Here is a 21354-nt window from a genome sequence, read left to right on the forward strand (position 1 = left end):
TTCCTTGAGAAACTGTATAGTTCTAGGTTTCACATTTAAGTCTTTGATCCATCTGGAGTTTGTTTTTGTGTGTGGTGTGAGGTACAGATCTTGTTTTTTAGTCATTACTCTTAATGCTAGTTTTCCCATCAACCTAGACATAAACTCACTACTTCCCTGGAATTGATTCCCTTACTCCCTCCTCTCTCCTGTCCTAGATGACCACTAATAACCATCGACCTGTGTATATTTACTGGTGCTTGTCATCTCGTTTAAGTGAGATCATACAGTGTTTGTCCTTTTGTGATACTGACTTATTTCACTGAGCATAAAGTCTTTGAGGTTCATCCATATGTGGCATGTGTCAGGATTTCATTTCTCTTTATGGCTGAGTAGTGTTCTGTTGTATGTATATACCACATTTTGTTTATCCATTGATCTGTTGATGAGCACTTAGATTGTTTCCATCTTTTTGCTAAAAAGAGTCTGTTCTTACACTCTTTTTTTGGGGGGGGGCATGGATTTCATTTGTTGAAGAGACTGCGTAGTAGAATAATGTATTTCTGCATTTTTCTGATGGCTTCTTTGTTTAGCTTATTTCTCTAACCTCTATATTTTTGGTAAGTGAAAATGTAGATCTAAAGACTTGATTAAATTAGCAATTCTGTCTAAGTCAATAGATTTTCAGTAATTAGATTTAAAATTCTAAGAAGCCATTTTTCAGACTTTTGTTGAAGAATAACATATCCAAAAAAAGTATATAAGCTTGATTTTCAACTAAACACATTGTGAAAATAGCACCCAAATCAAGCAAAACATTATCAACACCTTAGATGTTTCCTTTTTGCTCTTCGAGTAATGATCCCTCCTCCTCAGAGATAGCAGCTATCACTAGCTTAATATATTTTGAAGCTTGACAGACTAAACATATGAGTCTTTTCAGGACACTTCTCAAAAGAAAAATAAAGAGTTTTCTGTAAAGCGACAGAAATTAGAATGATGCTAGCAGAGACCAGTAGAACAAAATAGTGTGTCTAAAAAGAAACTAGATGTATTTTGGGAGTTTATTGTTGGATGAGGGTAGCATTTCAGATCAGTGGAGAGAAGATGGGATTAGGAGAACTAGCCATTTGGGAAGAAAGCTGACTTTGTTCCTTACTGCTATATCAGATAAGGTACAGATGTATCAAAATGTTAAAATGCACATGAAATTGGACTTAAAACCATACTTGTAAGAATATATCTCTTGGAGATAATTATGGTAAGTTTAAAAGAAGATGTTTATGGCTTAACTCTCAGCCTAACAATAGTCCTATGAGCTGAGCACTTATAGTTGGGAGATGCAGTCTTTAGAACAATCAACCATGAGAGATTAGAAGGGCAGTATTTGCATAGGGAGAAAGTTAGGGAGGCAGGAATGCATAGGCAAGGACACACGGAAAGGGTAATCACAGGGAGGAAGTAGGAGGTGAGATGTTACACTGTGGTGACGGTAACCAAATGTGTGTGAACTGTTGAATGTAAAATGAATCTGCTTTGTAAAATCTCACCCAAATCAAAATAAAAAGTTTTTTTTTTTTTTTTTAAAGTTTAGACTAAAATCTGAATAGTTCATAATAATTCACTGTGGTCAACTGATTAATATGTTAAGTAGGTAAAAATTGTTCCTGTATTCACACTATCAGCATTTTTATGCCTCAGTTAGAAGTAACAAAAAAAAAAAAACAAAACCCAAAAAACCTTCATTTACTTTCAGAACAAGGGAATCTTGTTCTATACTTAGAGATTTATGGAGTCTTAATAAGTTGATAAGATTTGTCTTATATTTACTGCTTTTTTTTTTTTGTTTAGATGAGTTATGTGTTGAAGCACTTTGTCGGATGGAGCAAGCCAATTGTTCCTTTCAGGTTTTTGACAAACACCCAGGGATCTATTTGTTTTTGGTACATCCCAATGAAATGGTGAGTATGAGCATCAGGCAGTGGTAAGTTATATGAATGTTAGGCAATAGAAAGGACTTCTTTTGTACATAGAGAGAGCTATAATAGAGGCTTTTGATGTGTATTTTGTTAAAGATACTTGCTAAGCTTTTTTTTTAATTGTAAAATTGTCATTGGTAAGTAGAGTGTGTTGTGGGTCAAAGAAGAAGAGATCCAAGAGGATAGGAAATAATTAACAGTCGATGCTAAAGCTTAAACAAAGAAGTATCTGAACTTCTTTCAATGTATGATTGAGCTTATGAAGGAGGACGCTTCTCTCTTGCTTCCCTTACCTCCTTGCCCCACTCTAAACACATGGAAGTATGAGGTTTTAAAAAAACAATACATATACATATATACGTATATATGTATATGTACACGTATATGTAATATATGTGTGTGTGTGTATATATATTTTTAAACCTGGTACTTCCATGTGTTTAGGGCAAGCAAGTAAGGGAAGCAAGAGAGAAGCGTCCTTCTTCATAAGCTCAGTAATATGTTGAAATAAGTTCAGATATTCCCTTGTTTAAGCTTTAGCATCAACTGTTAGGAATTATTTCCCATCCTCTTGGATCTCCTCATAAGCCAACCCAAACTCACTGTCATTGAGTCGATTCCAACCCATAGAGACCCCCATTGGGTTTCTGAGCTGGTAAATATTTATGGACGTAGATTGCCCCACCTTCCTTCTGCGGAACTGCTGGTGGGTTTGAACTGCCAGCCTCTGGTTAACAGGCAAGTACCTTAGCCACTATGCCACCAGAGCTCCTTATGTATGCATACGTATGTTCTGCTGTGTATATTTCCAACAATAACAAAAAAATTTTATAATACATAAGTCATTTTTGTTATTGTTGGAAATACACACAGTAGAACATATGCCAATTCAGTAATTTTTACATGTACTAAAGTTCAGTGACATTGATTACATTTTTCACTGGGTAAAATATTTTTGAAAATTATTTGAGTAGCAAGATTAAGACAAACAGACAAAACAGGGGAACTCTCTAGTTGTTAGAAATGAAAATGGGCATAAAATGAGAACAATGGAACCATTCTGATCAGGGTCACAATAGGTGGTACCACATGGAATGGGAGAAAAATGTAGGACAAAACACACATTCTTAAAAAAGACCAGACTTAACTGGACCACTTGAGCCACTATTACATTGAGACACTCCTTAAACATTGAATATATCCCAAGATCACCTTTTAGCAAAACAGTAAAATAAAGAATATTGTCTGAAAGTTCAATGTTCTACTGAAAAACCATCTGTCTGAGACCATAAGGACAACAAAGAAAAGAAGATAAGGGTGCAGAGAAACTGGAGTACCGGAAGAGAAACAACCAGAACACAAAATGTTGACATGTTGTGAAAAATGTAACTAATGTCACCAAACATTTTATGTGGAAATAGTCAAATGAGAACCTAATTTGCAGTGTAAACTTAATCAAATGTGATAAAATATTATTTAGAAGAAAGAAAAATCAGAACAATGGACAGGAACAGAAGCAGAGAGCCACACCAAAGTATAGAGCTTATGATACAGAGTTTATTGCTGATTTTCAATGTCTTATCACCATGTCATGAGGGTAGTCTATGCTGCAGGTCCCATGAACATTGGCATCTAGAACTGAGTTACAACATTAAGCCCATCAATAGTCATGAAGAGCTGCTCTGCCAATCTAAGGCAAGGCAAAAAGAAAAGACGGCCAGGAAAGCTCTGGCAGTGGGGATTCTACTTCAAGATGATGGTATAATCTTAATCTTCTCTGTGCCAAACACATATGATGAAGAATCTAAAAAGAGGGAATTAAAAGTATGTAGTCATCCCCAGAAGTAGAAAGTGATAAATGGTGATAAATCTGTAGGCCTGAATAGGTGGTTGGCAATTCAATTTGTGAAGGAGAACAAGTGTACTTGAGGCAAGGCAGAGAACTGGAGTTAAGCTTAATGGTGTCTTTGCCTGTTTTTGGTATCAGGGTTATGCATGCTTCATAAAATGTATTTGGGAGGATTTCATCTTTCTCTATGTTCTGGAATAGTTTGAGTAGGATTGGTGCCAGCTCTTCTCTGAATGTTTGGTAGAATTCTTCAGTGAAGCCATCTGGACCAGGACTTTTTTGCTTGGTAATTTTTTTATGACCTGTTTAATTCTTAAGGGTCTGTTCAAATTTTCTACCTCAGTCTATGTTAGTTTAGGTAAGTAGTGTGTTTCTAGAAATCTATTTCTTCTAGGTTTTCAAATTTGTTGGAGTACAGTTCTTCATAGTATCCTGATATCCTTTTTATTTCAGTTGGTTCTGTTGTGAAGTTGCCCATTTCATTTCTTACTCATGTTGTTTGCGTTTTCTTCTTTTCCTTGTTAAGTTTGCTGGTGGTTTGTCAATTTTATTAATTTTTTCAGAGAACCAACTTCTAGTCTTGTTGATTTTTTTTTTCTATTGTCTTTTTTTTTTTCTATTTTATATATATATATATTTTTTTTTTTAAATTGTGATTTGGGTGGAAATTTACGGAGCAAATTCATTTTCCATACAGCAGTTCACATACACTTTATCTCATGACATTGACTATAATTTACCACAATGCAACAGCTCCCTTCCACTTCCTCCTGATAGTTACCTCTTCCCTGTATCCATCCCTCCATGCACTACTGCCTCTGAGCTGTCTCCCTTTGCATAAACAGCCCTTCTTTCTTCCATGATTGTTCTCTCCAAGGAGTGTATCTACCTCAGGTAAATGTTCAACTCATATGTCTGTCTTTTGTTTGGCTGGAAGCCACAGGTCTGGGTTCAATTCCCGACCTGAAGGGCAGCTAAGGGCCATAGTTTCAGTGGTTCCACCAGGCTCTATCAGACCAGCAAACCTGGTCCCCTCTTTGTATTTTTTCTCCAAATGATATTTGAGTTTTGTTTCACATTGTTCTCCCTTTCTATCCAGGATCTTCTACATAGAGCCCCTTCCAAGTGGTTGACAGTGGTAGCCAGGCACTGTCTAGTTCATTTGGTCTCATAGTTATATAGGCTGCAGATCGGGTAGTGTACCAGTTGCTGGGACTAATTGTTTTCCATGAATTTTTGGTTTTCTTCATTCTTCTTTGCTCTGGACAAGGAGAGACCCATCGTTGCATCTAAATGGAAGCTTGCAAGTTTTTTAAGATCCCAGTCGCTACTCGCCAAAGTAGGAGGTGAAACAGTGTTTTGTGTAGTATGTTATGCCAATTGAGCTTGATGTCCCAAGCCCACAGGTTCAACGACTTGGTCCCTCTGGGTAGCTGGTTGTGACCAAGCAGTGACCACAACTTTGTCCCTTGTCAGCTCTACTATACACCTGGCAATTCAGATCATACACACAAACTTATAGGACCATTGTCTGCCAACCCTATACATGTTCTTGGGTACACTCCCCACTTCATAGACATACCTAATAGTTCAGCCTGTCCACCCATCTATCCACTCCATTGTCTTTCTGTTTTCTGTTTTCGTTTATTTCTGCTTAAATCTTTATTATTTCTTTTCTTCTGGTGACTGTAGACCTTTTTTGCTGCTCTTTTTCTAATTCTTGGAGATGTTAGGTTGAAGTGTTGATTTTGATTCTTCTTTTTTGATGTATGCGTCTATTGCTATAAATTGTCTCTGATGACTGCTTTTTTTGTGTTCCAAAGATTTTGGTATGTTGTGTTTTCATTCTTGTTTGATTTGAGGAAATTTTTTATTTTCTTTTTTTGTTTTTCCTATTACCTGGTAGTTTTTAAGGAGGGTGTTATTCAGTTTCCATGAGTTTGCTCTTTTTCCATTGATTTTCCTAGTGTTACTTTTCTAATTTTATAGCACTGTGAACTGAGAAGATGCTTTGCAGTGTTTGAGTGTTTTTAAATTTATTGAGGGCTTGCTTTGTGGCCTAACATATGGTCTATCCTGGGGAATGTTCCATGTGCACTAGAAAAGAATATATATTGTGGTGGTATTGGGTAAAGTGCTCTGCAGATGTCTATAAGGTCAAGTTGGTTGATTGTATTGTTTAGTTCCTCTGCATCTTTGTTGAGTTTCTTTCCAGTTCTATTTTTCATTGAAAATGGTATGTTAAAGTCTCCTGATATTACTGTGGAGTCATCTATTTGTCTTCTTAATTATGTTAAAGTCTGATTTATGTATTTAGGGGCTCTTTCATTGGTATGTAGATTTTTTTTTTATGGTTTTGTCATCTTGTTCAGTTGATCCTTTAATCGTTATATAATGTCTTAAAATGTTTTATCAGAAATTAATATTGCCATTTCTGCTCCTTTTTGATTGTCATTTACTTGATACATCTTTCTCTGGCCTTTGAATTTTGGTCTATTTTTGTCTTTGTGTCTACGGTGAGTCTTGTAGACAGCATTATGTTTTCTTACGCAGTCTACAACTCAAGGTCTCTTGAATGGTACATATAATCCATTTACATTCAGTGTAATTATCGACAAGTAAGAATTGTTGCTGTTGTTTTGTTAGGTGGTTTTTCGTGGTGTTGCTGATTTCTTTGTTCATATACTTTACTGTGCTGAGCTCATTTTGCTTATGAACTTTGTTATCATTACCTTTGTTGATATTGTTTTAGTATTTGCTAAATATTTGTGCCTCTCTTTATTATGATGGGAAGGTTAGCCTGTGATTTATAATTTTCTTCCCAACTTTAGAACAATCTGTTCAATCTTATAATTGTCTTGACTTCCTCGCCATTTGCAAGTTCTGTACTTAACACTATTTTTTTCACACTTTTTGGTTTGTAGTTGTACTCGTTTAGCAATTGATGTCTGGTTCTCTGTTTACAGTCTTGTAAGCTTATTTTACTTTGGATACTTAGGTAACTGGCTTGGTTTCTGGATTATGTCATCATGTGTGTTAATCATTGGTTGTCTGCTCTTGCAGGATCTTTGTCCAAAGGACTCCCTTTGGTGTGTCTTGTAAGGTTGGTCTGGTTTTAACATATTCCCTTAATTTCTGGAAATGTCCTAATTTCACCAGCATATTTGAGGAACAGTTTTATTGGATATATAATACTTGGTGGGAGCTCTGGTGGCATAGTGCCTAAGGCACTGGACTGCTAATCAGAGGGCTGGCAGTTCAAACCCACCAGTAACTCCTCGGAAGGAAGATGGGGCAATCTATTTCCATAGTGATACTGCCTCCGAAACCCAAGGAGGGGTTGCTGTGACTCGGCTCCGACTTGACGGCACATAAGAACAACAGCAACAACATAGTACTTGGTTGGCAGTTTTTTTTTTCCCCAAGGTTTTATATATATCATCCCATTGCCTTTTTACCTGCATGGTTTCTGCTGAGAACTCAGAGCCTAGTCTTGCTGGTTGCCCTTTGTAGGTAACTTTTTGTTTTCTTGTGCTGCTTTCAGGATTCTTTGTCTGTGGTTTTGGTGAGTTTAATTATGATATGTCTTGGTGATTTTCTGTTGGGGTCTGTCCTGTTTGGAGTTTGTTGAACTTCTTGAATGAATATCTTCTCATCTTTCATCATATTAGAGAAATTCTTTTCCAACAAATCTTTGACAATTTCATCTATGGTTTTATTTTTCTCTTAGTTTTGAGAATTCTGGTTACATGTAAGTTATTCTTCCTGATGGTATCCCATGTGAATCATAGGCTTTCTTCCTTTTGTTTTGATCATTTTTCTGACTGATCTCTTACCAAAATAGTATTGAGGTATTTGTCTTTAATTTTACTAGTTCTGCCTTTCATTAACTCAGTTCTACTCCTTTGCCCATTGAAGGTGTTATTTATTTTTGAAATCTTAGTATTAATCTTCTGTATTTCTGTTTATTTTTGTATTGTTTCTAACTTTTTGTTTATTTTATCAGTTTATTCTTAAATTGTTTTCCTAAACTGTTCTAGAATATTGTCTGTTTTTCTTATTTTGTCACTGTTTTCCCTGATCTGTCTCTCAATCTATTGAAGCTTCCTAACCAGAAGGCTGGCGGTTCATACCCACCAGCCACTCCTCGGAAGGAAGATTGGGCAACCTACTTCTGTAGTGATACTGCCTCGGAAACCCAGGGAGGGGTTGCTATGAGTCGAATCTGACTCAGTGACACACAACAACAACAAGAAGTATAATTCTTTTGAATTCCTTATCAAGGAGTTCCAGAGCTGCTGCTTTCTCAGAGATATTCCAGGTCTATATCCTGGTCCCTTCTTTGTACTACTTTACCTTGCTTCTTTGTGTGGACTGGGATGGTCATTTGTCTCTGAGACATTGTGATGTCATTGAATTTATATTTAATCGTTGATTGTATGTTGGTGTGTTATTCACCCAAGATTTTTTTCCTTGTGTTTTGTTTTGATATATCTTAGTGAGCAGGATACTGTGGTCCTCTGTTTTCTAGTTGGCAACACTTAGGCACTCACATTGTGAGTGTCTGCTTGTAGGTGTGATAGAGAATGAGAGTGTGTGCACAGATCTCTTGTTAGCTATTTATGGATGAACATGAAGCAGTTGAGGGTGAGGCTGCAGGAGGTGTGGGTATGGTTGGGTCACGTAGGTGTGGTTGCCGTCTCCCACTCAGACAAAAAAAAAAAAAAAAAAGACACAAACCACATAAATAGCAATAGTTGCAAAAAAAGGGGAGGAAGCAATAAATGAAAAGTTAAAAAGAGAAAAAGAATAATAAAAAGAAAAATGAGAAAACTGCAAAAAGAGAAACAAAAGAATGGAAAGAACCAAAAGAAAAGAGAAGGGAAATTGGGAAAGAAAAAATAACAAGAACCAGAAAAGGGAAAGAGAAAAAATAAAAAGAAAGGAGGAAGAAAAATAATTTTAAAACAAAACTGGGTAGGGGGGCAGGGCACCCAGTCTCTGTTAGGGACACAGGCTATCAGGGCACACAGACCAGGATGGAATTCTTGCTGGTCCAGAAGGTGGGTTGAAGTGGGGGATGGCCATACCATGATTGACCAAGAGGGTATGGGATATAGGAGTAACAAGGGGGTGTATCATACCTTTCTAGTCATCAGTCTCCAGTGGGATTGGCCATGGTGTCCTTGGCAAGCGGAGCCTATTCTTTGGTTGCTGCCTGGATTGGAATCCTGTTTTCATATATTCAAAATGGCCACGTTACTTGCAGATATTCAAAATGGTTGTGCCCTCAGCACAGCAGAAAGTCCAGTTTTGTTTGTCTCCTATTTGCTATTTCCCTTTCTAGTTGTCAGCCACCAGTGCAGTTGCCCATTCAGTCCTTGGCAAGCAGAGCCAATTCTCAGGTTACTGCCTGGATCGGAATGCCACTTGTAAATACTCAAATTGGCCATGCTGTTAGTATAGGTGACAGTCCATAGTTCCTTTGCCTCTTCATTCACTGTTTTCATTCAGGTTCTTCTACTAGTTGGTATTTTATCTACTTTCCTTCCCTTCAGAGCTCAAGGTTCCAGGATTATCTTCTGTATTTGTTTCAGTTGGTTTCTTAAGTTCTTTGTTGCTGAGGGTCTATGTAGGTTGTCTGCCTATTCTGCCATCTTTCTGGAAATCTGGAGTTAAGCTTACTTAAAACAAGGTGCGGCTTCCTTATCTGTTAAAAAAGATCGACAGCCAGGTGCTCTCTGGGGCTGGCTTTTTAAAAGCTTTATTCTTACAAAGGAAGCAGGTCTAATCTAACAACTAGGATCTTGGTTAAGGACCTGTAGGCCTGGTGGTGTCTGAGTCTGCAGTATACTTTATGTGACTAATGGGTGGAAATCCTAAGCTGCTAGTGAGACTCAGTTCTGGAGTAGGACTCTGGGAGTTAAATAGAGACAATCTTTAGTTTTAATTAAAATGTGGTATGGACTGAGTGTAGGGAGGGGAGAAGGGACACAAAATCTCTCCCTCTCAGGATGAGCTTATAAACTGAATTTCTGGAAAAATGTGACAAAAATGAATGTTAAGACAGATAGCTAAGAGTAAGATAACAAAGATCAGCATTGTTGGCTCTTTCCTTTAAGTTCAACTCTGGAGGAACTCAAGAGAGAAAATGGGGAAAGGTAGGAGAAACTTTGGGATGACAAGTGCCTTGAATCAATAATGCCTATACTTAACCTGTGGCAAGTCAAAAATCTGATTCAGGTGTAGGCAAGAATAAAGTCAGGGCAGTGCAGAATCTAGTTTGTTAGCAAGAGGTATGATTGTGAGATGATGAGACAAGCAGGTAGAGGCCAGTTAACCTCTGATAGTTGCTTTAACATTATCTCCCTTTCAGGGACTAAGGAATTAATCTAATAGTGTGTTCTCTTAATGCTGTTTTCCTTGGGAATAAAGGTTGAAGTTCTGGCCTTAGAAATTATATTGTAGATTGTTTATAGATTCTTACTGAATTTATTGGGACTTAAACTGGGGCCTGACCTTCCCTCCTGCAGGGAGAATTGATTCACAGGCTGAAATAACAGATATTTGATGCACATAGATTTTAATAGAAGCAGAAATAGAATAATTGTCCAGTAATTTAAAATTACTATAATGAACATGCTAAAATTGATAGAGATACCAACATGAAGCTAGAACTGTAGTAAACATAAGAACAAAACAGAATAATAAGATATGAAGTATAAATTGAGTTTTAAAATACAAAAATTTCAGGAGATGGAATAAATAACATTGGTACAGGTGAATAGATGAGTTACTGAATTAGAAGACCAGAATTTCCTAGGGAAGAATAAAAAGACAAATAAAAAATAGAAAAGCTGAGAGAGATGGAGGATAGAAGTGCTCTAATACACATGGAAGAAGTTCCAGGAAGAGAAAAATAAAAGATGAAAATTTGGAGAAATACTGAACATTTTCTGGAATTAAGAAGAGATCTCAGATTGTAAGGGCCTATAGAGTATCAAAAGACGCTTAGGTGGCAGAGTGGATAAGGCATTTGGCTACTGACCAGAAGGTTGGCAGTTCAAATCCACCAGCTTCTAATGGGAGGAAGATGAGGCAGTCTACTTCCATAAAGGCTTGCAGCCTTGGTAACCTTATGGGGTCGCTATGAGTCAGAATCAACTCAATAGCAGTGGGTTTTATTTATTTATTTTTTTGATGGAGTGTCAAAGAGGAGAGAGAAGGAAAACCTGCCTGGTTATACTGTGTTGTTGTTGTTGTTGTTGTGTACCGTCGAGTCACACCTGACTCATAGTGACCCCTCCTTGGATTTCCGAGGTAGTATCACTACGGAAGTAGGATTGCCCAACCTTCCGAGGAGTGGCTGGTGGGTTTGAACCGCCAGCCTTCTGGTTAGCAGTCAAGTGCCTTAGCCACTATGCTACCAGAGCTCCTGGTTATACTGTAGTGAAATCCTTATGTTCTTATGTTTTCTGCAGTTCTAGTTTCATATTGATATCTTTCCTTATCTATTTTAGCATATTCATTATAATTTAAAATTACTGGATAATTATTCTAATACTTTTGTTTTTATTAAAATCTATGTTCATCACATGTCTGTTATTTTGGTCTGTGAATTAAATTTCCCTCTGGAGAAGTCTGGATGAATTCCAGTAAATTCAGGGGTAACTATGAACAAAATCAAAGATAAATATAGAAATACAGAAACTTCTTCCAAAAAAATATCATATACAAACATACATAAATCAGATTGACACCAGATTTGTAACATTCATATATTGGATACAAGAATACAGTGGCATAGTATTTTCAGTGTTGGAGGAAAAGACCTTAAAACTAAAACCATATTTTCAGCCAAACTTTTGTAGATGTGTATGTATGATAAAATCGTCTATTCATACAAGGCCATAGAAGGTTTGCCACACAAAGACCCACTCTGAACACAGTATATAGTAAGAATAATCCAGGAGATGTTATAAGAGAGATATAGTAAGACTTGTGAAATCTGTTATTATTCAAAACAAAACAGAACTAAGTTAAAAGAAACTTACTACAGTATATCAGTAATAACTTGGAATTAGTAATACAGCCTGTTGGGTTAATGTACATGAGAAGAACAAAGAAGTGAGAGCATGCTAAGTTTTCACCTTACTATGGCAGAGATAAATAGGAATTATTTTAAAAAGTAAGAAATATTTTTAAAGAAACAAAAAATATGATTCAGACACATAAAAAGGTTTAAGGATACCAATTTTACTAAATGTAAATGCACTGAATTTGTCAGTTAAAAGATAAAGATTACCAGATTGTATCACAAAAAAATCTAGATAGGTGTTGTGTGCAAGGGCCATGTCTAAAAAAACATTGTTATTGTTACGTGCCGCCAAGTCAGACCTGACTCATAGCGACCCCTCCTTGGGTTTCTGAGGCAGTATCACTACGGAAGTAGATTGCCCAACCTTCCTTCCGAGGAGTGGCTGGTGGGTTTGAACCACCAGCCTTCTGGTTAGCAGTCAAATGCCTTACATAAGGGCATGAAAAAGTTGATGTAAAGGACAGAAAAAGAACTGCAATAGACAAATAGTAACCTAAAAATAGTTGGTGAAACTGTGCTAATACCAACTAAAACAGACATTAGGACAGGAGTGGAGATGATTACTGCATAATAACAAAAGGTTCAATTCATCAAGAGTAAGTAGCAATTTAAAATAAATATTTTAAAATAGGTTAAAATAGCCTCAAAATATATGATGCAGTTATTGTTAGAGCTACAGCGAAGAATAGATAAATTTATTATTGTTACAAGAGATTTGAACATAATACTCCTAGAATTAAAAAAAAAAAAAAAAAAATGAGATTTTAAATTGTAAGGGCCTATAGCGTCAAACAGGGAGCTCTGGTAGCATAGTGCCTAAGGCACTTGATTGCTAACCAGAAGACTGGTGGTTCAAACCCACCAGCCACTCCTCGGAAGGAAGGTTGAGCAGTCTACTTCTGTAGTGATATTGCCTCAGAAATCCAAGGAGGGGTCGCTATGAGTGGGGTCCAACTTGACGGCACATAACAACAACAACAGAGTGTCAAAGAAGTGAGGGAAGGAAAAACCTACCTAGACAGTATAGTCAAATATAAGAACATCAAAGACACATTCAGAAAGCTACTTCCAAGAGGATATCATGAATGAAGTGAAAACACAAAGAATATCTCCATACACCAAATGAAAAATGTACGAGTACCTGAACTGGCATTTAACAGAGAAAGAGACACCTGTGGCTGATAGAATTATACAAAGACACGTTTGATATAAATTACCAAGGAAATGGTAAGATCACAGTGAGATACAATTTTATACTTGTGTGATTGAGAATACAGTTATTGGAGAGGATGTGGATCTGCAGGATCTGTTTATCATTTTTGGTAGACGTGTAAACTGTTGGGGGGCTCTGGTGGCGTAGTGCCTAAGACATTTGACTGCTAACCAGAAGGCTGGTGGTTCAAACCCACTAGCCACTCCTCAGAAGGAAGGTTGGGCAAACTACTTCTATGTAGTGATACACTGCCTCGGAAGCCCAAGGAAGGGTTGTTGTGAGTTGGATCCAACTCGATGGCAGTGCATTGCATTGTTGGCGTTTCATTGCGTAAACTGATGTAGTCAGTTTGGAGAATAGTTTGGCAACATCATTGTTGAGCAGTTTCATTCCTAGACATGTATAAGAGAAACTCTTGAACGTGTGTAACAGGAGGCATACGTAAGAAATTCCAGAGCACGTTACTCATCTACCAAAATACTCTTCAGTAGGAGGGTCAGTGAATAAACTGGAAGAGTCACATAATGGAATATTAGTAGTAGTCAAAGTACCAACATGAAACAAAGTGGATGAATGTTACTGCAAAAGGGCCATGGAGGGTGTCATCATCTGACCTCTTCTAACTTCACGAGGTGGGAGAAGGATCAAGAGCCACATCAGCAGTCCAAGGTTGATTTGTACAAGGCAGAGATCAGACATGCTGCCACCCTCCAACATTTTTACCAATTCTGACACCTGCCAGCACTTTACTTCTCTGCAGTGTTTGATAATTCATTGTAGTGGCCATACACAGCTCACAGTACTCACAATTAGGGGATTGATTGGGGAAGTAACAGGTTACAATTCTTTCATCAGGACAGCCTCCCCATGGGCATGCCTGCAAGCACACCTCTCTTTGGCCCTTGGCCTCTTGACCTGACCTTTGTCCTGCTCAGACAAGTGTTACAAAGCTCTTTTAGCTCTGCCACTAGGTGAACCTAGGTGCATCCTACTCCGCCAGCAAGCCTCCTGCCTAAAGGCACTCAGCTTTCTTGCTCTGTGGGCCAGCAAGCTGGCCACTCTGTCTGATGTCGCTCTCTTGGTTCTCCTACTTCTGCTGTTACAGTGTCTCCACCACTGAGGTCCAGTGCAGGGATCTTGGGTCCAAGGACACACTCTATTCTGGTTCTTTCTTGATGGCAGTGAGATTCTTCCTTCTGCTTCTGGGATGGCTCATTTTAAGCCTAACAAATGGCATAATTCACCAAACCTTACATTAGGGTTCCATACACCCTATTTCCATGGTCCTGATCCAACAGAATGTGGAAATTATCAAACAGTATAATTAACATCGCACACAAGTAAAATCTTGGCTTAAGATAATTCAAAAATGGTTGCAGCAGTATATTGACAAGAAATGTCCAGAAATTCAAGCTGGATTCAGAAGAGGATATGGAAGGAGGGATGTCACTACTGACGTCAGAGTGGATCTTGGCTGAAAGCAAAGAATATAAAAAAGATGTTTAGCTATGTTTTATTGACTATGCAAAGGCATTTGACTGTGGATTGGAATAACTTATGGATAACATTGCAAAGAATGGGAGTTCCAGAACACTTGATTGTGCTCATGAGGAACTTGTACATAGGCCAAGAGGCTGTTCGAATAGAGGAAGGGGGTTTAAAATCAAGAAGGGTATATGTCAGGTTTGTATTATTTCATCATTCTTACTCAGTCTTTGTGCTGAGAAAATAATCTGAGAAGCTGGACTATATGATGAATAACATGGCATCAGTATCTGAGAAAGAATCATTAACAATCTGTGATATGCAGATGACGTAACCTTGTTTGCTGAAAGTGAGATGACTTGAAGCACTTACTGATGAAGATCAAAGATTACGGTCTTCAGTATGGATTACACCTCAACATAAAACGAAAATCCTAACAACTGGACCAATAAACTGTTGTTGTTAGGTGTTGTCGAGTTGTCTCTGACTTATAGTGACCAATAAGCAATGGACCAATAAGCAGCATCATGGTACATAGAGAAAAGATTGAAGTTGTCAGGGATTTCATTTTACTTGGATCCACAGTCAACGCCCATGGAAGCAGCAGTCAAGAAATCAGACATTCTGTTACATTGGGCACATCTGCAAAAACCAAAACAAACAAACTCACTGCCATTGAGTCGAATCTGACTCATAGTGACTCCTCCTTGGATTTCCAAGGTGGTATCACCATGCAAGTAGATTGCCCAGTCTTCCTTCTGAGGAGCAGCTGGTGGGTTTGAACCACCAGCTTTCTGGTTAGCAGTCAAATGCCTTAGGCACTACGCCACCAGCTGCAAAGGACCTCCTTAAAGTGTTAAGGAGCAAAGATGTTGTTTTGAAAACTGAGGTGTGCCTAACCCAAGCTATGGTATTTTCAGTTGCCTGAAAGCTTTCATGTGAAAGCTGGATAATGAATAAGGAAGACTGGACTGCCAGAAGAATGAACAAATTTGTCTGGAAATACAGCTAGAATGTTCCTTAGAAGCAAGAATGGCCAGACTTCGTCTTACCCACTTTAGTTGTGTTGTCAGAAGGGACCCGTCCTGGAGAAGGATATCACACTTGATTAAGTAGAAGGTCATTGTAAAAGAGGAAGACCCTCAATGAGATGGATTGACACAGTGGCTGCAACGCTGGGCTCAAGCATAGCAAGGATTGTGAGGATGGCACAGGACTGGGCTGTGTTTTGTTCTGTTGTACTTAGGGTTGCTATGATCAGAGCTGACTCAGTGCAGCTAACAACAATACCACCCTCAGAAGGATGTCATGTACCTTGCATTATTGAGAAGCTACCAATCCCCTTGGTGGGTGGACCACAAGCACCTAATATTTGCATAGTTTCCCCCCAGTTATCTGGTGGTACTCAAAAAGATCATGGCTAGCAGAGCCATATTAAAAATTCACTGCACCACACTTAGTAATATAATTTTAAGTAAAAAAAGAGTCCCCCAAGATTATATGTAGCAGGGGATGCTTTTTATAAGTTAAAAACAAAATGACCTTAGGTATAACGTGTAGTTTATAGAGGGGAAACTGAGACCCAGAAGGGTTCGTGAGGCTATGTGACTAGAAAGAGGCAGCATGAGTTCCGGAAACCAGTGCCTTCCACTGTGTGCCTAGTCCCCTAAAGCAACTTTGAAAACAAATAAAAACAAAATGAACACTTTTTAGGAATACATGAGAATGCAATAGCTATTAAGAAAGTGAGGGAAAGAAGAATGTGCAGTTCAAGATGAGTACCTTAAGCCAGGGAGGTTAAGAGGAGGTGGGGGGTTATATATTATGATGAAGGTCCTAGTTTTTGTTTTCAAAGGTGAGTTTGTCAGTGCTGGTTACATTGTTTAAAAAACAAAAAATTAAATGTGGACTATGCACAGAGCAAAGACAAAAGAGTGTCACAAACCAAAGGATTATGATTAGTCTAAGTTTGAGGTCTCCTCCAGATTCCACCAAATAAAAATAAAAGGCCATTAGGACTTCAATTTCTGGTACTCTAGTGACCATATAAACAGAAAAATGTTACTGCTACAAAACACCTAGAAATGTTAGATAAAATATGACAGGAATTCAAATGTTTATCAAAGAAGGCAAGAGTATAATGGATGTCTTCACAGTCCAAAAACACTTAAGGGATTGGAAACCAGAATAGAAGATGGCAGGGGTGGGGAGGCTCAGCCACTCTGAGAGTGTTACCCCAAATTAGGAAAACCTAAACTTCACTTAACAGATATATGTTAAAGATCTGGGGGGTGGAGGGACAGAGTTGGGATGGACCTAACATAAAGCTTTTGAAGGCCTACACCCTTAGTCAGAGATATGTTAGAAAATAATTCACAGCTGAAGGAGAAGGAAGATGACTCTGAGACTCTGTAACCACAGGCCTGTCTTCATATTAGTTAGTTAAAAGTTCATGTTTGCCTTGTGTATTTGATACTGTATTTTTGACATATAGCAGAAACCATTGCAAATCTCTTCGAAGTGATCCACCCTCAACTGAATCTGCCAAATTCCCACAGATGTGTCCCAGCTGAAGTTGCCAAAATTACAAAAAAGAAAAAAAAGCCAGTTTGAAAGCAGAAATAATACACACCTGTAGCCAAAGAACTTCATGTAATTAGAATTACTAGGTACAGACTATAAAATGCTTAGATAAAAGACATGAAAACCTACTATCAAAAAACCAGGAATATTTTTAAGATTCAGATAGAATACCTAAAAGTGAAAATACAGTAAAATTGAAAACTCAGTAGATGGGTTAAATGGCTGCTTAGACATGGCTGAAGAGAATTAGTAAACTTGAAAGACAGTCAAACAGACTACCCAGAATGTGCTACAGAGAATCAAGGGATGGAGAGAAAAGATGTTAAGAGACATGGAGGATACAGTTAGAAGGCCTAACATGGTTTCTGAAGGAAAGAATAGGGAATGGGGAAGAGGTGACAGTATGCAGCGCAACACAATGTGCAGCCATGGAGTCGGACTTGATCCATAGCGACCCCTTCTTGGGTTTCTGAGGTGGTATCACTGTGGAAGTGATCGCCCAAGCTTCCTTCCAAGGAGGGGCTGGTGGGTTGGAACCACCAGCCTTCTGGTTAACAGTCAAATGCCTTATGCACTATGCTACCAGAGCTCCTGAGGTGACAGTGGTGGGGTATTTTTCAGATTCAGTGAAAGGCACAAGTAAGGGATGCGTAATGGGGCTGGAGAAAAGACATATCTGTACCTATACATACTGTAATGCATCAGGAAAGCCAGACTACTTACGATGGGACCTCAATAGCTTGACACTTAACTTCTCAACCACAAATATATAACCCAAAAGTTATTGGAACAATATCTTCCATGTGCTTAAAAAAAAAAAAAAAAAAAATACTGACCTAGAAGCAGGTCCTCCAAGTACTATTCCGAAAAAAAGGTTTCTGAAATAAAGACCTTTCAAACAACAGATCTTTTATCACCTTTCTTACCAGCAGCCTTTATATAATTCAGAATTAATATCAATTGTTTTACATTATTTAGACAGTCATAATAAATGTTATATAAAGACTTTTAAAAATAAGTGAATATTCAGGTTTATTGGATGTCAGAAGCAGATCTAAGTGCTTTCCGTCTATTCCTGTTTATTTAAACCTGGTAACAACTCTTAGAAAGTGGGGTATATCTACATTTTATAGATGAGGAAACTGAATCAAGAGACTTGTTCATAGTCATAACAAGCTTGTAAGTGGTGGGTGGGGTGTGTATATAGGCAGCTGGCTCCAGAGACCACATGTCTTTTTTTTTTTTTTTTTTAAACTTTGTGTGTGTTATTTTTTCTTCAAACTTTTTATTTGGAAATGTTTTTCAAACTTTTCAGAACATTTTCAAGAATAAGAATAGGATAACACACGTACATACCCAGATTCACCAGTAGTTAACATTTCACTCTAAGTAATCATTTGTTTTCAATTTAACTACATAATTTTTTTCTCCTGAACCATTACAGAGTAAGTTGTATACAGTATATACCTTTACTCCTAAATACAAAGTGTGCATTTCCTAATGATAAGGGTATTCTCTTTGATAACCACAATAAATTGTCAACTTCAGTAAATTTAGCATTGATAATAATGCTGTAACCTGTTTTGTAAGCACATTTTGGACATTACAGTATAAGTACTTAAGTATAAAGATAAAGACTTGTTTTTAAACCGTAACTACATTACCATTATCACACCTAAAATTTTAGTAATTCATTGTTTAAATGACTAGAAATGATTGTCTCATAAATGATGTATTTATTATGATTTATTAGGGCTAGTTTGTTCAAATCAGGATCAGGTAAGATCCAAACATTGCATTACTGATAGTAAGTGTCTTTTAAACTCTACAGAGAATCTTACATTCTTAATCATGTTCTTAATGTATGTGCAGTTATTTGTTGAGTGAAGTAATGGATGTACTATGTTATTACTATGCATAAGGTTCGGCGTTGGGCCATCCTGACTTCAAGAAACTTGGGAAAAGTGGACAGAGATGATTATTATGACTTACAGGAGGTTTTAACTTGCCTTTTCAAAGTCATTGAGTTGGGGCTTTTAGAAAGTCCAGACATTTATACTTCTTCTGTCCTGGAGAAGGGTAAATTGATTCTTCTACCATCGCACATGTATGATACTACTAACTACAAAAACTATTGGCTAGGTGAGTATTTTACCTACATTAATATGATCAGTATTTTCATGTTCTTATGAGTATTCTGAGGAGGAAGTACAACTTCCTTTGATGATCTGATGATTTGATAAAAATTGCTAAATACTGGATTTCAATAAGGTCTATACTAGCTTGAAATAACTCTTCTCTATTTCCTCTATTCTTCTCTATTCCAAGTCTTAGAAACTGTCATGTGTCAGTTAATGATTTTTCTTTGAGTAGTATGTGAAATAATGGTGCATGTTAACATTAAAGGCAGCTTAGAGTTGATGAAATAACAGTTGTGTGGCAGTTATTTTAGAAATTGTTTTCCACCCAAGTTAGTACCATTTTTTTCTCCTTTTCAACTGAGGCTGTCTGAAGTCCTGTTATTTAGGGAATAGTTACTTGAGAGTCCTGAATTTTGGGAGTAGTTACATATAAATGGGAGCTCTGGTGGCATAGTGCCTAAGGCATTTGACTGCTAACCAGAAGGCTGGCGGTTCAAACCCACCAGCCACTCCTCAGAAGGAAGGTTGGGCAATCTACTTCCGTAGAGATACCGCCTCAGAAACCCAACGAGGGGTCACCGTGAGTCAGATCCAACTCGATGGCAGTGAGTTTTGTTTTGTTTTTTTACTTACAAATATCTCAGGTTTACGTGTTTGAGGAATGGGATATTGTTTTACTTGATCTTCCTATCTTATTATTTTTTGCTAATTAAATCAGAAAAGACATTAGAATGGTATGTGTGTTTGTCAGTTCAAGAAAACTGTAAATGATCTTATAGGTATTTGCATGTTGCTGACCATTCTTGAAGAACAAGCCATGGATTCTTTACTGTTGGGCTCAGACAAACAAAACGATTTTATGCAGTCAATACTTCACACCATGGAGAGGCAATCAGATGGTAATAAACTTTATTTACTAAATATATTTTAATACTGTGATGATGGTGCATTTTTAAAATGCTAGTGTCACTGCAAGAATTTGGGTTTATAGTGTGGAGAAAATTAAAGTTGTTAATATTTTATGGTTTAGATCACAGATTGAGAATTTTAAATGGAAAGGACCTTTAGTGTATAATTTAGCACTTTTCCCTTTATGGAAGAAAGGACTGAAGCCCAGAGAGACGAACCCAACTGTTTCACGTTGAATAAATTAACTAGTGATGGAAAGAAGAGTAGAACTTTGGGGAGATAAATGTTTAAAGACATGATAGTTAAAATTGTGGAGCTTCCCTGGTTCCACTGTCTCCCTTTATCCTGGTTCTTCATTTCTACCTTGATCCTCATAATAGTTGTACTTTTCAACATAGTAATCATGAGCCACGTGTGTCTAATTTAAAATTCAGTTTTTTAGTCTCACTAACCATGTTTCAGTTGCTCTGTAGCCACACGTGCCTGATGACTACTGTATTAGCACAGATATAGACCATTTCCATTATTGAAGAAAGTTCTCTCGGACAGTATTATACTAAGTAGTCTAGAAACTGGGGTCTGAAACTTGTAACCATGTTTATTATTTGACCCCGGCCTTCATTTGCTGATGACTTTATCATGCTGATCAGGGAGTGTCTATTCCTACATAACCATTTCTAATCCTCTTTATAAAGAATAAATCATTTAAGACTGAGGATGCCAAATCCCATAAGAATGTATTTTTCCTTCATTTCACTTCTCTTCAATCAACTTGAATATGGCTAGCTAACTTTTAGGAGATTTCCAAAAGAAATATGTTAAATATCAGTAGTTTTTTTGATTTTTTTTTTTGATGGCAGATATATTTTTGCTAGATGATTTTTTTTTTTTTTATTGTGATTTTGGGGAAAATTTACTGAGCAAATTCACTTTCCATACAGCAGTTCACATATACTTTGTCTCATGACATTGACCACAGTTCACCACAGTGCAACAGCTCCCCTCCCACTTCCTCCTGACAATCACCTCTTCCCTGTGTCCATCCCTCCATGCACTCCTGCCCTTTGAGCTCTCTTTCTGTGCATAAACAGCTCTTCTTTCTCCCATGATTGTTCTCT

The 21354-nt window shown here is 37.5% G+C and overlaps 1 protein-coding gene across 1 annotated transcript in view; it reads left to right on the forward strand.

The window, feature by feature from the left end:
* SETX (senataxin) overlaps positions 1 to 21354 on the forward strand; it is a 129306-nt gene that overhangs the window by 19738 nt on the left and 88214 nt on the right. Inside the window, exons 3-5 of the mRNA XM_007944204.2 lie at positions 1831 to 1940; positions 19109 to 19328; positions 20107 to 20226. Of these exons, the coding sequence (XP_007942395.1) occupies positions 1831 to 1940; positions 19109 to 19328; positions 20107 to 20226 (450 nt within the window). The remainder of the gene's footprint in view (positions 1 to 1830; positions 1941 to 19108; positions 19329 to 20106; positions 20227 to 21354) is intronic.

This window comes from Orycteropus afer, unplaced genomic scaffold (genome assembly GCF_000298275.1).
Source record: "Orycteropus afer afer isolate SDZICR_OR568_19922 unplaced genomic scaffold, OryAfe1.0 scaffold00123, whole genome shotgun sequence".
Classification (NCBI taxonomy): domain Eukaryota; kingdom Metazoa; phylum Chordata; class Mammalia; order Tubulidentata; family Orycteropodidae; genus Orycteropus; species Orycteropus afer.